General features: G+C 53.8%; 1 protein-coding gene across 1 annotated transcript; it reads left to right on the top strand.

The window, feature by feature from the left end:
* The first annotated feature begins 2878 nt into the window (after positions 1-2878).
* On the top strand, positions 2879-15853 carry LOC140273201 (uncharacterized). Its single transcript, XM_072368717.1, has 14 exons — positions 2879-2916; positions 3064-3544; positions 3600-3822; positions 4898-4983; positions 6049-6171; positions 6625-6693; positions 6908-7072; positions 7369-7487; positions 8458-8523; positions 8627-8731; positions 10396-10546; positions 10779-10884; positions 11402-11525; positions 15609-15853. Exons 1-14 carry the CDS (start codon positions 2879-2881, stop codon positions 15745-15747), a joined length of 1995 nt encoding a protein of 664 aa, XP_072224818.1. The 3' UTR covers positions 15748-15853.
* The last annotated feature ends 453 nt before the right edge of the window (positions 15854-16306 follow it).

The following is a 16306-nucleotide window of genomic DNA, read 5'->3' as shown; positions in this document are numbered from 1 at the left end:
CCAGCTGTTTCAGGGCCCAGCTGTTTCAGGGCCCAGCTGTTTCAGAGCCCAGCTGTTTCAGGGCCCAGCTGTTTCAGGGCCCAGCTGTTTCAGGGCCCAGCTGTTTCAGGGCCCAGCTGTTTCAGGGCCCAGCTGTTTCAGGGCCCAGCTGTTTCAGGGCCCAGCTGTTTCAGAGCCCAGCTGTTTCAGGGCCCAGCTGTTTCAGGGCCCAGCTGTTTCAGAGCCCAGCTGTTTCAGGGCCCAGCTGTTTCAGAGCCCAGCTGATTCAGGGCCCAGCTGTTTCAGGGCCCAGCTGTTTCAGGGCCCAGCTGTTTCAGGGCCCAGCTGTTTCAGGGCCCAGCTGTTTCAGAGCCCAGCTGTTTCAGGGCCCAGCTGTTTCAGGGCCCAGCTGTTTCAGGGCCCAGCTGTTTCAGAGGCCAGCTGATTCAGGGCCCAGCTGTTTAAGGGCCCAGCTGTTTCAGGGCCCAGCTGTTTCAGAGCCCAGCTGTTTCAGGGCCCAGCTGTTTCAGAGCCCAGCTGTTTCAGGGCCCAGCTGTTTCAGGGCCCAGCTGTTTCAGGGCCCAGCTGTTTCAGAGCCCAGCTGTTTCAGAGGCCAGCTGTTTCAGGGCCCAGCTGTTTCAGGGCCCAGCTGTTTCAGAGCCCAGCTGTTTCAGGGCCCAGCTGTTTCAGAGCCCAGCTGTTTCAGGGCCCAGCTGTTTCAGAGCCCAGCTGTTTCAGGGCCCAGCTGTTTCAGGGCCCAGCTGGTTCAGGGCCCAGCTGGTTCAGGGCCCAGCTGTTTCAGGGCCCAGCTGTTTCAGGGCCCAGCTGTTTCAGGGCCCAGCTGGTTCAGGGCCCAGCTGTTTCAGGGCCCAGCTGTTTCAGAGCCCAGCTGTTTCAGGGCCCAGCTGTTTCAGGGCCCAGCTGTTTCAGGGCCCAGCTGTTTCAGAGCCCAGCTGTTTCAGGGCCCAGCTGTTTCAGGGCCCAGCTGTTTCAGAGCCCAGCTGTTTCAGGGCCCAGCTGGTTCAGAGCCCAGCTGTTTCAGGGCCCAGCTGTTTCAGGGCCCAGCTGTTTCAGAGCCCAGCTGTTTCAGGGCCCAGCTGTTTCAGAGCCCAGCTGGTTCAGGGCCCAGCTGTTTCAGGGCCCAGCTGGTTCAGGGCCCAGCTGTTTCAGAGCCCAGCTGGTTCAGGGCCCAGCTGTTTCAGGGCCCAGCTGTTTCAGGGCCCAGCTGTTTCAGAGCCCAGCTGTTTCAGGGCCCAGCTGTTTCAGGGCCCAGCTGTTTCAGGGCCCAGCTGGTTCAGGGCCCAGCTGTTTCAGAGCCCAGCTGGTTCAGGGCCCAGCTGTTTCAGGGCCCAGCTGTTTCAGGGCCCAGCTGTTTCAGGGCCCAGCTGTTTCAGAGCCCAGCTGGTTCAGGGCCCAGCTGTTTCAGGGCCCAGCTGTTTCAGGGCCCAGCTGTTTCAGGGCCCAGCTGTTTCAGGGCCCAGCTGTTTCAGTGCTGATGTCTCAAACTTCTCCTCCTTTAGGTGGAGGTGGAGGCGCTGAGTGAGGTGGAGAAGTGCTGCCACCGTGTGGACACCCTGGAGGAAGCTGTGGTGAGTTTGTAGGCAGTTCCTTCCTTTCTTTCTCTGGAGGATATTTCTTCTTCTCCTACTCTTCTCCTTTCTTCTCCTTATTTGCTTTCAGCTTCTGTTTTCCTTCCAGCTGATGTGGGTTTGAATCCAACTTTTCACTTCAAGAAACTCTCTTCTGCGTTTGGTTGTTATGGGAGACGCATAAAAAGACTAAATTCACCACAGCTCGCAGTAAAATATGAAATAAAAGCCTTTTCACTGCTTTGATACTCAGACAGACGGCTTTAAATGCTCTGTGGAGTTTCTCCTCTGCACTTTCGATCTGATTTAACCCAAACAGCTGCCCTCTCTTCCTTTCCGGTGTCACATCTGTACTGCTTCTGTAATGTTTCTGTGGGACGGCTCCCAGATGCTCAGTCTCTGTCCTTGTTGTGGCAGAGTTCTCTGAGGGACACCTTCCAGAGGTATCCAGACCCAGACGAGGTGAGCCGGTGTGTCACCTGGGAAATCCTGCAGTCGGCTCTGCTGAGCGAGAGGGAAAACTTCCACAAGGTAAGAATCTGTCCTCTGAAAGAGAGATCAGCTGCAGTCCTGCCGGCTCTTTCAGCTTCTCGCTCAGAACGATCATATTTCCATCAGTTTTTTACACCGTTTCACATGAAAAAGCCTTATTTTCCTGCTTCTTCTGCTGTGTTGTGACGGCGTCCGACCTCCTTATCTCCAGGTGTCTAATATCCCAGCAGCTGTGTCTCTGTGACCTTATTTTGACTTTAGTTTCTTCAGCTTCACTTCCAGATCACCACAGCTCCACTGTGGCTGTATTTTGGGTTTTATCCAGATGGAAAAGAAGAGCACGAGAACTTTATTAACGTTATTTTGGTGGATTTGCAGCAAGAAACTAAAGAAAGATTTAAAGTCAATATCACTTTCAATCTTTATACAGTCAGTGTCTGTATTTAACTATTATAGGTTAGCTGTTGTACTATATTATAGGAATAAAGTGCACCATAAAGACACTGTTTGATGGTGTTTGTGTGACGGTTAATCACTGATTAAAACTGTATGATCTGTGTCAGACTGACAGCATCACCTAAAAGTACAGAAACATGTTGTGTTGAGGACAAAACAACCTAAAAAGAAATGCTTTACATTCAAACTCTTCCAAAATTGTTGATTCAAGAGCAGATTCCATCTCACACAAGCCGATGAGTCGGGAGATGACATGAAGTCAGTCGGGTCATTTAGAGGTTCGGTGGACTGTGAGGAGCTCTGAAGAGCTGCACCAACGGCACAGAGCTGTGCAGATGATGCATGTCTCTGCTCCTTTATGAATGGGTGCAGCCATTAACCTCATCAGTCTCCTCTCTCAGTGGGATTAAACCCAGCTCACTCTCATCAGTAACTGTTCTGCTTCACTGTGAGAGAGGGCCGACATCAGAAAGCTGCATCACTCAACACTTTGCTGCCATGAAGCAGTTTGCTCTGCTTAAACACCTAAAAGTCACTCTTATCACAGGAGTCTGCTTCACAAACACATTCCTGATTATGTTTTCACTCTGACCTTCAGCTCGTCTCTGATGTTTTCACAGGAGCTTGTAAACTCGGGTGTTTTTGATCAGGGCGTGTTGACCAAAGCCAGGCGCTCACCTCCCGCTGGACCTCCTCACATCCCCTCTTCTTCCTCTTCACTCCTTCCTGCTGAGCCCTCCTCCACACGACAAGCTCCATGTTCTCCCACCACTTCTGGAGAAGTTTTCAGCCTCCAGGAAGAGGTGGGTCCATCAGAGGTGGGTCCATCAGAGGTGGGTCCATCAGAGGTGGGTCCATCGGAGGTGGGTCCATCGGAGGTGGGTCCATCGGAGGTGGGTCCATCGGAGGTGGGTCCATCGGAGGTGGGCCAATCGGAGGTGGGCCAATCGGAGGTGGGCCAATCGGAGGTGGGCCAATCGGAGGTGGGCCAATCGGAGGTGGGCCAATCGGAGGTGGGCCAATCAGAGGTGGGTCCATCAGAGGCCGCCCCCGTCCCATCAGAGGCCGCCCCCGTCCCATCAGAGGCCCCCCCCCGTCCCGTCAGTGTCTCCTTCACAGACCAGTGTCGGCACGTCTAAAAAGGCCAGCAGCTCAGCACACTACCCGGAGACGCTGGAGGTTCTGAGGAACGTTGGTAAGATGCAGGAGAGGTTCAACCGGCTGGAGGCTCAAATGTCAGCATTAGAAGAGAAAATGGTGGACCAGGCTCAGCTGGCTCAGCTCAGAGAACTCGTCACCAGCAAAGGTAACATGACATCATCTGACAGGAGCGGGTGCTCAAAGTTTAAAAAAGAAAACTGTTGATTTATAACTGTGTTAAACATCGTATTCAAAGAAAAAGTAAGATGGAATCAGCCAGCAGATCACATGATGATTAGGGCTGTAGCAACACACTAATCTCACCATACGATACGATACGATTCGTTACGATTTAATACGATACTATTTTATACGATACGATTTAATACGATTCGATACGATTTAATACGATGCGATACGATTTTTTACGATTCGATACGATTTAATACACATCATTTTCTAAAAGATTTTAAAGGGACAGTATGATTTGACATGATTGGACGGTGGTCCGACCTTTGAACCGGGACAACACCGCCAGACAAATAAAAACAAACAAACGTGTCTTCAGCGTACGCAGACTCATGTTTATGTTGTGAATATCACATCATCAACCTGCCTGTTTTACTTGCTAAATACCATAATCCAAATTCTCTAATCACAAACTATATTTTAAAATTTTTGAGAAGGAGCTAAAACAATAAATTACAACAATCCTACGTTTTACAAACAGAAAATGTATCAAAACCACTGAGCTATGTACTTTCTGCAAGATTTTATGAACTAATTTATCACTGTTTTGTATCATGTGACCCCCCCCCCCCCATGTTCTGTGTTTTCACTAATTATAACGTCTGACTTTTCAATAAAGTTTGCTTAAAAAAAAGAAAGAAAAGGAAATATCGATACTCACGACTGAAAAATCGATACTTTATCGGGAAATAAAATATCGATATGTGTTTATATCGCGGTATTGATAAAATTGCTCAGCCCTAATGATGATTCAAACTACTGCTGACAATTTATGTGTTTACCTGAAGCACATTTTAAACTCATGTGCAACACACACACACACACACGATACTCGCACTGAACAGATGTTTGTATCATAGCAACCAGAGTTCACATCCTGCTGTATTTCTTTTTATTTCACTTAATTTAACTTAATAACTCCTCTGATTATTGTCAGTCTGGTAAACGATCTGTCATCAGGCACAGAAATGATCGTCTTATTGAACATTCAGGCTCCCGGGATGGGTCCAACAAACTGATGGATCAGCTGAGCCAGCAGAGGGCTTTGATGGAGAGCCTGATGAGCGACCGGGAGAAGGTGAGTGAAGGAAACATCATCACCTTCCCTTTGTTCTGCTGCTGGCTCTGATGGGCTGACTGGTCTGTCCAAAGCTGGACAACTTGGAGGACATGCTTATGGAGCTAATGAGCCAAGACAGGGAGGTCCCTTCAGAGGCAGCGTCAGCAGGTGTGGATGCAGACAGCAAAGCGTTTAATGAGCTCAAACAGCAGGTGTCATACCTCAGGTAAAGAGGCGTTCAGGGAGGCTGTAATGTGTGTAGAAATATAAGTTAGGGGAACTCTGGTGGCTCTTTAGTCTTGGATGGTTGTCTGATAAATGCTTTTAGCTTTAGAAATGATTTAGTTTACATGCATTCTGCGTGTTTGGCAGGTGAACATGGCTGCTGCCCTTTGAGTGTTTCATCTTTAGTTATGCGAGAGTATTTAGATGAGTTTGCTCTCATGTCGGTACGTTCATATCCAGGAAGTCTGTGCATAAGCTGGAGGAAGATGTGAAGCATCTGAGGGGCAAACAGGCTCTGTGTGAGGAAAGAGCTGCAGACCGACACCTGCAGGATCAGGTCAGGGCGAGAGTCCAGAGGCACCTTTCTGATGTGTTTCCAGTTCACTTCAGTCGCTGTGTTCAGTTATGATATCAAACGTGGATAAAATAGAGCCTTCTGATCTCCGTTCTTCAGCTGGACGACCTGAGGCGCGTGTTAGAGGACATGATTCTGTCCCTGACCTCCCAGCTGTGCAGCAGCTTTGAGGATGAGGACGAGCAGGATGAGGGCGAAAGCCAGGGCACAGAGAGCTCAGCTTTCACCTGCAGGACAGTGAACGTTGGCAGGAAGCTCAGCCTTCTGTTCCAGCACTACGAGCAGCTTCAGGACACGGTGAACGGCCTGATCCAGCAGCAGAGAGGAGGCAGAGCAGGGCCGCAGGAGGATAAAGAGGCCGGCAGAGTCAGTGCAGCAGGCGTAGCCCCAGTTAAATATGCTGTACAGGCTGGCTTTAGGTTGATGTGAGGGGGATTTACAGCGGTAGGGGAAGTGTGTGGAATGTGTTTTAGTGAGGAAACATGCCTGTGTGTGTGTGTCAGAACGGGGAGCTGGTGAACAATGTGCAGAGGGCGATCCTGCAGCTTCAGGCAGACTGCGAGAAGCTGCAGGAGACCACCAGGAGTCTGTATGAGGACAACAGAGAGAAACAGGGACACATCGAGGTGAGCAACCTGTACACCACCAGATAATCTCCCTCATAATGTGAAACCAATGAGCTTTAAAGTGTCACAACAAACCGATCCATCAGCAGAAGGTTTAAAGATCCGCTTTATTTGGACAGAAAATGTGCAAAAACACACCAAGTGCTGCACAGGCATCATTAAACACCATCAGAACACATTTAATGCAAGAAGCAGCGTGGAAACAAGAGTTTAAAGGGTTAAAAACAAGGTGAAACCCTCAGATTTGATGAGCATGAAGAGATAAAAGCAGCGTGAAACAAAGAAAAGCTTTCAGCTTTATCACAGCTCTTAACTGATAATGAAGCCATCAAACTCTGCTGTTCCTCAGAGAAATAACTCCCCCCTCCCTCCCTGAGACTTCAGCGCCTCGTAACGATTAAAACCCGTCTCCACAGAGGTGTGAGCTGCTGTGTTTTGCTGTGGTTTCTGCAGGAGCTGTACAAGACGGCGGAGGAGCTGGAGGTGAAGAAGGCCGATAAGCAGATGGTGGAGAGCGAGATCGTGAGTTTTAGGCCACGCATTGACAGAAACCCACAAAGGAAACAAAGGTCTGATGAATGTGCCGTTCAAGCAGAGCCCAGAACAGAACAGAACAGAGCTGTTATAGAGGCGTTAAAGGGAACTGGGACCATGGGGTTTCCTCCTGTTTGCTGCCTCAGCCTCACCTGTGTCACCTCCAGCTGACCTGCGCTCGCTGCTGTCTCCCCCCCCACAGAAAGCGGATAAATCAGCCCTGGAGAGCAAAGTGAGTCGCCTGCAGTTCGACTCGGCCACAGAGCAGCTGAACGCCATGTTCCACGAGCTGCTGAACAAAGTGACGGGCCAGGAGCAGGACTGGCACAAGGTCATCGACAAACTCTCCACTGAGATGGAGTGTAAGGTAGGAAACCGCAGCAGCCTCCTGCAGCTCTTCAGTCCAGCTCAGTTAGTGGAAACTCCCGGCCTGCATGTGGGAGATCTGAGGCAAATTACAGGATGTTTCCATCCTTATCATGAAGGAAATGGAGTTTAACTTGTCTTTGGAAATGGTAAATTCTGCTAAATGACTCCTGTTGGCAGCTGCACAGAAATAAAAATGCATGCTTCAGCTGAATTCTGCTTTATTCAGCTTCAGTTTGTGTTCAGAATGGTTTGATGGTCCAGAAAGTTCACCTAAAGTTGTGTGATGTCATGCAGCTGAACAGGATCGAGCTGGACTCTGTGAAGAAGCAGCTGGAGGACCGCTGGAAGAACATCCACAAGAAGCTGCAGGCCCAGGGAGCTCCTGAACACGAGGACGCCGCCGGCATCAGGAAGTGAGTGAGTCCGGCTCCAGCTGAGGCCAAAATGTCTCAGAGGAGACTTTCCAACCTAAAGTTCAGGTAGTTCGGCTGCAGGAACAGGTGCTGAGGTGCTTTGGGTAGGTTCACTTCTGCTAATCTTTAGGTGGAAAATGTGCTCCATCAGCTGGAGGAGCAGGAAGTTCACGGGTTAAAGTAACTCTTGCCTTATCCAGCTGTCAGACTCGCCTTGATTCAACTGGAATTACACTTCTGCAGACTTTTAAACTCACTGAATACAGGCTGAAGGGAGGTGTTTGTTAGCTTAAGTGTGAGCTTTGTAAAGTAAAGATGTCACACCTGCTAATGTTGGACCAGGCGTTCCCCGTTAAACACGAGGGGATCCTCCTGTAGCCTCCGATGAGTTCCCTGTTAAACAGCGAGGGGATCCTCCTGAGCACCGATCCGATGAGTTCCCCGTTAAACAGCGAGGGGATCCTCCTGAACACCGATCCGTTCCCCGTTAAACAGCGAGGGGATCCTCCTGTAGCCTCCGATGAGTTCCCCGTTAAACAGCGAGGGGATCCTCCTGAACACGATCCGATGAGTTCCCCGTTAAACAGCGAGGGGATCCTCCTGAGCACCGATCCGATGAGTTCCCCGTTAAACAGCGAGGGGATCCTCCTGAACACGATCCGATGAGTTCCCCGTTAAACAGCGAGGGGATCCTCCTGTAGCCTCCGATGAGTTCCCCGTTAAACAGCGAGGGGATCCTCCTGAACACGATCCGATGAGTTCCCCGTTAAACAGCGAGGGGATCCTCCTGAGCACCGATCCGATGAGTTCCCCGTTAAACAGCGAGGGGATCCTCCTGAACACCGATCCGATGAGTTCCCCGTTAAACAGCGAGGGGATCCTCCTGAGCTCCGATCCGATGAGTTCCCCGTTAAACAGCGAGGGGATCCTCCTGTAGCCTCTGATGAAAAGCCTTTGTGTTTGTTTCCAGGCAGCTGGTGGAGAGATTTCACTGCCTGTCCTGTGATCGGCCGATCCTGAAGCACACCCCCGGACCGTGAGTGGACTCAGAAACCGTTTCATTCCAGGAGCGTCGGGGATGTTTCTTTCACATCTGCTGCCTGTCTTTGTGTTTGTGTCTCCTCTCTGGATGCTTAAAGGCATTTGGTGACGCTGCCATCCACCCCGGCTTTTCCCTCCCACAAGTCCATGAGGCCGTTCATCATGTACGGCGCCATGGAGCAGCTGCGTCAGCACTACCGGAGGTGAGAGCGGCTTCCCTTCCCTCTCAGCTGTGTGGAGAATGCATGCTGCTGTTAGCCTCAGTGTCTGCTCTGTGCTGCTCTCAGCCTGCAGCCGGGAACCAGCCGCTACAACTTTTGGATGGCCAACTCTGGCAGGAGGCGGCATCAGCTGAGGCAGAGCCACGCCGTCATGTACAGGCAGATAGAGAGCTTAGAGAGGCTGGGATGGAACCAGAACTCAGCAGAAGTCCAGCAGTGAGTCAGGTCCAGTCAGGGAGACAACAGGGACTCACACCACTTTAAATCTGTTCTGTTTAGAGGTCCAGCAGTGAGTCAGGTCCAGTCAGGGAGACAACAGGAACTCACACCACCTTAAATCTGTTCTGTTTAGAAGTCCAGCAGTGAGTCAGGTCCAGTCAGGGAGACGACAGGAACTCACACCACCTTAAATCTGTTCTGTTTGGAGCACATGTGTCAAAGTCCGGTCCTGGAGGGCCGCTGTCCTGCAGGATTTAGATGTTTCCCTGCTTCAACGCACCTGATTCAGATTAAATGGATCTCTTGGAAAGATTAAGTTCTGCACAAACCTGCTGATGATGCATTGATCTGATTCAGGTGCACTGAAGCAGGGAAACCCTCGGTCCAATCTGTTGGTTTCCTTAGCTAGGATATTATTTTTGAATTGGCTCCATATGAAATAATTGGATTATGATTACAATGAATTGAATTCCAATTGGCTTGAATTGGACTATATTACTTAAGTGCCTTGAGATGACAATTGTTGTAATCTGGCGCTTTATAAATAAAGTTGAATTGAATTGAAACATCTAAAACCTGCTGGACAGCGGCCCTCGAGGACCGGACTTTGACATCCCTGCTTTAGAAGTCCAGCTGTGAGTCAGGTCCAGTCAGGGAGACGACAGGGACTCACACCACCTTAAATCTGTTCTGTTTAGAAGTCCAGCTGTGAGTCAGGTCCAATCAGGGAGACAGCAGGGACTCACACCACTTTAAATCTGTTCTGTTTAGAAGTCCAGCAGTGAGTCAGGTCCAGTCAGGGAGACAACAGGAACTCACACCACCTTAAATCTGTTCTGTTTAGAGGTCCAGCAGTGAGTCAGGTCCAGTCAGGGAGACAACAGGAACTCACACCACCTTAAATCTGTTCTGTTTAGAAGTCCAGCAGTGAGTCAGGTCCAGTCAGGGAGACAACAGGGACTCACACCACCTTAAATCTGTTCTGTTTAGAGGTCCAGCAGTGAGTCAGGTCCAATCAGGGAGACAACAGGGACCCACACCACCTTAAATCTGTTCTGTTTAGAAGTCCAGCTGTGAGTCAGGTCCAGTCAGGGAGACAACAGGGACTCACACCACTTTAAATCTGTTCTGTTTAGAAGTTCAGCTGAAATTTCTCACTTCTTTCTGAAAGCGTGCAGTACGCAACGATCCATCTGTGCTTCTGACCAACAGACGGGATCAAATGTGAACATTTGCTTTTAATCTGCAGCAGTTTGTTCTGTTTAGAAGACAAAATGAGGCCTTTGAGGTTGGAAAAAGTGTCTGAACTGGTGACGAGTGTCTGTCAGGTCAAATAAGAACAGGTTTCATTTAGACTTCTCATGGAGGTGTTGTGAAGGCGAGGAGCTGCCGGCTCATCTTCTTCTTCTTTGTTTCTGGCGGAGCAGCGAGCGCTTATCAGAGCTGAGCGACTGCAGCCACCTGGCGGGGGCGCGCAGCTGCGGGGGGGGTCACACCAACGCTCTGAGCAGCCAGAGACGCAGCGGCCTGCAGCACAGCAAGCAGCCCGCTCAGGCTGAGGTGGTCGGCCTGATCCAGGTACGACAAATGACCCTGGAGCCTGAGCTTTGAGCTTTAGATCCAGATTCAGTTCATTCTGTTTCTGCTTTATACTTTGACCGAGGAAATCTTTACTTCCTGTGAGTTTATTTACACTCAGATTAAAAGTATTTAACCTTCCATCCGACAGATGGATAAAACGATCAGTCACAAAGAAGGTTTTCTAAAGGCTCTTTATTTCCTTTCTCTGCACGGTTTACCTGGGTTGCAGGAGGTGGACATCGTCGGACTGGATGGGCATATTTACAAAGGTCGCCTGAACGTCCCGGCCATCAAGAACACAGAAACTAAACTACCTACGATTGCTACCAAAGACGGTAAGTTTTACCCCACAACAACCTGAATCTGATGTTTGCATCATGTGATCACGCCAGCCGCGGCGCCGCCTTCATGGCATCACCTGTAACTTCCCATCAGCCGCCTCCCAGCTGTTAAAACACACAGATGTGTTGTGGTTTAATTCCTTCGTACATATAGAAGCTGTAATGATGGGGCCTTCAACCTCAAATGGAAACTCTTTCCTGTTTTCACTAAAAGATGCAGAAAGATGGAACTGAGCGCCGAGGACCACCTGATTCTGTTTAATCTGGGTGTGTTGGTCGGTTTGAGAAGCTCCATTTCAGACATAAAAACAATGTTTTTTATTGTCCGCGGCACACAGACAGCATCCGTCTGTCTCCGACCCAAAAAGGCTGATAAACAGCAGTTTTTCTGTGGTTTCCATGGCGATGGATCATGCTTCTCAGAGGTTTAAGATCAGTGGATCGTGGTTGTTTTAAAGGTGTGACACGCCCGGTTGCCGTTGGTAACCTTTGTCCCACATGCTCTCTGCAGGCATGTGCAAGACAAAGGACAAAGCCAAGAGCTCCGCCTCCCACCGAGCCTCCGTGTCCCCGGAGGCGGGACACAACACCCCCCGTTCACCAGCAGCCCCTCAGTGCCAAGAGCAGCCGTGCAGGTGAGCCCCGCCCTCAGGTGAAGGTGTGATCACTTCCTGTTCCTGTCTGAACACTTCCTGTCTGTTCCTGTCTGAACACGTCCACCTGAGCTCCAACACAGCCCAAAGGAACCTGTTTAATCAAACTGGTGTCCTCTGCTCCCCCCTCACTCTGTCTCTGTCTCCTTCCCTCCCCCCCCCCCCTCTCCCCCTCCCCCTCCCCCCCCCTCTCCCCCTCCCCTCCCCCCCCTCTCTCTCTCCTTCTCTCTCCCCCTCTCCCCCTCTGTCTCCTCCTCCTTCCTCTCTCCCTCTCTGTCTCCTCCTCCTCCTCTCTCCCTCTCTGTCTCCTCCTCCTTCCTCCCTCTCTGTCTCCTCTCTCTGTCTCCTCCTCCTTCCTCCCTCTCTGTCTCCTCCTCCTTCCTCCCTCTCTGTCTCCTCCTCCTTCCTCCCTCTCTGTCTCCCCTCTCCTTCCTCCCTCCCTGTCTCCCTCTCTGTCTCCTCCTCCTTCCTCTCTCCCTCTCTGTCTCCTCCTCCTCCTCTCTCCCTCTCTGTCTCCTCCTCCTTCCTCCCTCTCTGTCTCCTCCTCCTCCCTCCCTCTCTGTCTCCTCCTCCTTCCTCCCTCTCTGTCTCCCCTCTCTGTCTCCTCCTCCTTCCTCCCTCTCTGTCTCCTCCTCCTCCCTCCCTCTCTCCCTCTCTGTCTCCTCCTCCTCCCTCCCTCTCTGTCTCCTCCTCCTCCCTCCCTCTCTGTCTCCTCCTCCTCCCTCCCTCTCTCCCTCTCTGTCTCCTCCTCCTCCCTCCCTCTCTGTCTCCTCCTCCTCCCTCCCTCTCTGTCTCCTCCCTCCCTCTCTCCCTCTCTGTCTCCTCCTCCTCCCTCCCTCTCTGTCTCCTCCTCCTCCCTCCTTCCTCCCCCTCTGTCTCCCCCTCCTTCCTCCCCCTCCTTCCTCCCCCTCTGTCTCCCCCTCCTTCCTCCCCCTCTGTCTCCTCCTCTCTTCCTCCCTCTCCCCCTCCTCTCCCCCTCTCTCTCCCCCCCTCCCTCTCCCCCTCTGTCTCCCCCTCTCTGTCTCCTTCTTCCTTCCTTCCTCCTCTCTGTCTTTCCCCCTCTCCCCCTCCTCTCCCCCTCTCCTCCCTCCCCCTCTTCCTCTCTCCCCCTCTGTCTCCCCCTTCCTCTCCCCCTCTCCTTCTCTTCCCCCTCTCCCCCCTCCTCCCCCCCTCCCTCTCCCCCTCTCCCCCTCTCCCCCCCCTCCCTCTCCCCCTCTCTGTTTCCTCCTCTCCCCCTCTGTCTCCCCCCCTCCCTCTCCCCCTCTCTGTTTCCTCCTCTCCCCCTCTGTCTCCCCCTCTCTGTCTCCTTCTTCCTTCCTTCCTCCTCTCTGTCTTTCCCCCTCTCCTCCCTCCCCCTCTTCCTCTCTCCCCCTCTGTCTCCCCCTTCCTCTCCCCCTCTCCTTCTCTTCCCCCTCTCCCCCCTCCTCCCCCCCTCCCCCCCTCCCTATCCCCCTCTCCCCCTCTCCCCCTCCTCTCCCCCTCTCCTCCCTCCCCCTCTTCCTCTCTCCCCCTCTGTCTCCCCCTTCCTCTCCCCCTCTCCTTCTCTTCCCCCTCTCCCCCCTCCTCCCCCCTCCCCCCCCTCCCTCTCCCCCCCTCCCTCTCCCCCTCTCCCCCTCTCCCCCCCCCTCTCCCCCTCTCCCCCTCTCCCCCCCCCCTCCCTCTCCCCCTCTCTGTTTCCTCCTCTCCCCCTCTGTCTCCCCCCCTCCCTCTCCCCCTCTCTGTCTCCCCCTCTCTGTCTCCTTCTTCCTTCCTTCCTCCTCTCTGTCTTTCCCCCTCTCCTCCCTCCCCCTCTCCTCCCTCCCCCTCTTCCTCTCTCCCCCTCTGTCTCCCCCTTCCTCTCCCCCTCTCCTTCTCTTCCCCCTCTCCCCCCTCCCTATCCCCCTCTCCCTCTCCCCCTCTCCTTCCTCTCCTCCCCCCTCCTCCCCTCCCTCTCCCCCCCCCCTCCTTCCCCCTCCCTCCCCCTCCCCCTCCTCCTTCCTCCTCTCCTTCTCTGTCTCCTTCTTCCTTCCTCCTCTCCCTCTCTGTCTCCTCCTTCCTTCCTCCTCTCTGTCTCTCCCCCTCTGTCTCCTCCTCCTTCCTCCTCTCCCTCTCTGTCTCCTCCTCCTTCCTCCTCTCCCTCTCTGTCTCCTCCTTCCTTCCTCCTCTCCCTCTCTGTCTCCTCCTTCCTTCCTCCTCTCCCTCTCTGTCTCCTCCTCCTTCCTCCTCTCTGTCTCTCCCTCTCTGTCTCCTCCTCCTTCCTCCTCTCCCTCTCTGTCTCCTCCTCCTTCCTCCTCTCCCTCTCTGTCTCCTCCTCCTTCCTCCTCTCCCTCTCTGTCTCCTCCTCCTTCCTCCTCTCTGTCTCTCCCTCTCTGTCTCCTCCTCCTTCCTCCTCTCCCTCTCTGTCTCCTCCTCCTTCCTCCTCTCCCTCTCTGTCTCCTCCTTCCTTCCTCCTCTCCCTCTCTGTCTCCTCCTCCTTCCTCCTCTCCCTCTCTGTCTCCTCCTCCTTCCTCCTCTCCCTCTCTGTCTCCTCCTCCTTCCTCCTCTCCCTCTCTGTCTCCTCCTCCTCCTTCCTCCTCTCCCTCTCTGTCTCCTCCTCCTTCCTCCTCTCCCTCTCTGTCTCCTCCTCCTCTCCCTCTCTGTCTCCTCCTCTCCTTCCCCCTCCCTCCCCCTCCCCCTCCTCCTTCCTCCTCTCCTTCTCTGTCTCCTTCTTCCTTCCTTCCTCCTCTCCCTCTCTGTCTCCTTCTTCCTTCCTTCCTCCTCTCCCTCTCTGTCTCCTCCTCCTTCCTCCTCTCCCTCTCTGTCTCCTCCTCCTTCCTCCTCTCCCTCTCTGTCTCCTCCTCCTTCCTCCTCTCCCTCTCTGTCTCCTCCTCCTTCCTCCTCTCCCTCTCTGTCTCCCCCTCCTCTCCCTCTCCTCCTCTCCCTCCCTCTCCCTCTCTGTCTCCTCCTCTCCTTCCCCCTCCCCCTCCTCTCCCCCTCTCCTTCCTCTCCTCCCCCCTCCACTCCCCCTCCCCCTCCTCTCCCCCTCTCCTTCCTCTCCTCCCCCCTCCACTCCCCCTCTCCCCCCTCTCCCCCTCTGTCTCCTCCTCTCTTCCTCCCTCTCCCCCCCTGTCTCCTCCTCCTTCCTCCTCTCCCTCTCTGTCTCCTCCTCCTCCTTCCTCCTCTCCCTCTCTGTCTCCTCCTCCTTCCTCCTCTCCCTCTCTGTCTCCTCCTCCTTCCTCCTCTCCCTCTCTGTCTCCTCCTCTCCTTCCCCCTCCCTCCCCCTCCCCCTCCTCCTTCCTCCTCTCCTTCTCTGTCTCCTTCTTCCTTCCTTCCTCCTCTCCCTCTCTGTCTCCTCCTCCTTCCTCCTCTCCCTCTCTGTCTCCCCCTCCTCTCCCTCTCCTCCTCTCCCTCCCTCTCCCTCTCTGTCTCCTCCTCTCCTTCCCCCTCCCCCTCCTCTCCCCCTCTCCTTCCTCTCCTCCCCCCTCCACTCCCCCTCCCCCTCCTCTCCCCCTCTCCTTCCTCTCCTCCCCCCTCCACTCCCCCTCTCCCCCCTCTCCCCCTCTGTCTCCTCCTCTCTTCCTCCCTCTCCCCCCCTGTCTCCTCCTCCTTCCTCCCTCTCCCCCTCTGTCTCCCCCTCTCTGTCTCCTTCTTCCTTCCTTCCCCCTCTCTGTCTCTCCCTCCCCCCCCTCCCCCCCCCTCTCCCTCTCCCTCCCCCCCCTCTCCCTCTCCCTCTCCCCCCTCTCCCTCTCCCTCCCCCCCCTCCCCCTCCTCTCCCTCTCCTCCTCTCCCTCCCTCTCCCTCTCTGTCTCCTCCTCTCCTTCCCCCTCCCCCCTCCACTCCCCCTCTCCCCCCTCTCCCCCCCTGTCTCCTCCTCCTTCCTCCCTCTCCCCCTCTCCTTCCTCTCCTCCCCCCTCCACTCCCCCTCTCCCCCCTCTCCCCCCCTGTCTCCTCCTCCTTCCTCCCTCTCCCCCTCTGTCTCCCCCTCTCTGTCTCCTTCTTCCTTCCTTCCTCCTCTCTGTCTCTCCCCCTCCCCCTCCCCCTCTCCCTCTCCCCCCTCTCCCTCTCCCTCCCCCCCCCTCCCCCCCCTCTCCCCCTCTCCTCCCCCAGCCTCCAGCTGCTCCGGCAGGGACTGGCCGGTCTCGGCTCTGGGCTGCTGCACCTCTCAGAGCTCCATCTCTCAGGCTTCAGCTGCTGCAGACGAGCCGCTCAACCTGTAGGTGGCGACGCCGAGTTCCCCGTCAGGTAATCCTGCCACTCTGAGGACTTCCGGCTTCTCACTGAGCGTTTCCACCTCTGCGAGCAGCCGCTGTCGGCGTTGTTGTTATTAATCACAGGAACAAGTCATGAATAAACATGAGCGTAAATGTATTCACATCCTGTTGTTCCAGAGAGTTTTTAATACGGAGGGGGAGCATTAAACCTCTTCCACCCACAGATTTACTCCCAACAAACCCCCAAATCTTCTGAATCCTTCTGAAGACACAAATCTGTATTTGCTGATAGAATTTCACCTGAAAGACTGCAGGCTGCTCCATCAGAGGGTCTATTTTCAGCGGCGGATTAACCCTCAGATGTTTTCAGCAGCAGGACTGTGTGTGTGTGTGTGTGTGTGTGTGTGTGTGTGTTGCATCATGTGGGGAACTTCTCACTACTAGCAGCAGAACATCCTGTTCACAGAACACGAGGCTGAGAGCAGGAAAGCCGTGTCGAGGTGCGGTTACAACTCGCCCCGACCGTTTCCTGTCAATGAGGAATGTGAATCTTGGTCTTTTTAAGGCCATATGGGGGGGGCGGCCCAAACCATA

This window comes from Leuresthes tenuis, unplaced genomic scaffold, assembly GCF_036924035.1.
Source record: "Leuresthes tenuis unplaced genomic scaffold, fLeuTen1.0.hap1 SCAF_17, whole genome shotgun sequence".
Taxonomy (NCBI): domain Eukaryota; kingdom Metazoa; phylum Chordata; class Actinopteri; order Atheriniformes; family Atherinopsidae; genus Leuresthes; species Leuresthes tenuis.
This window is presented reverse-complemented; position numbering and strand designations above follow the sequence as displayed.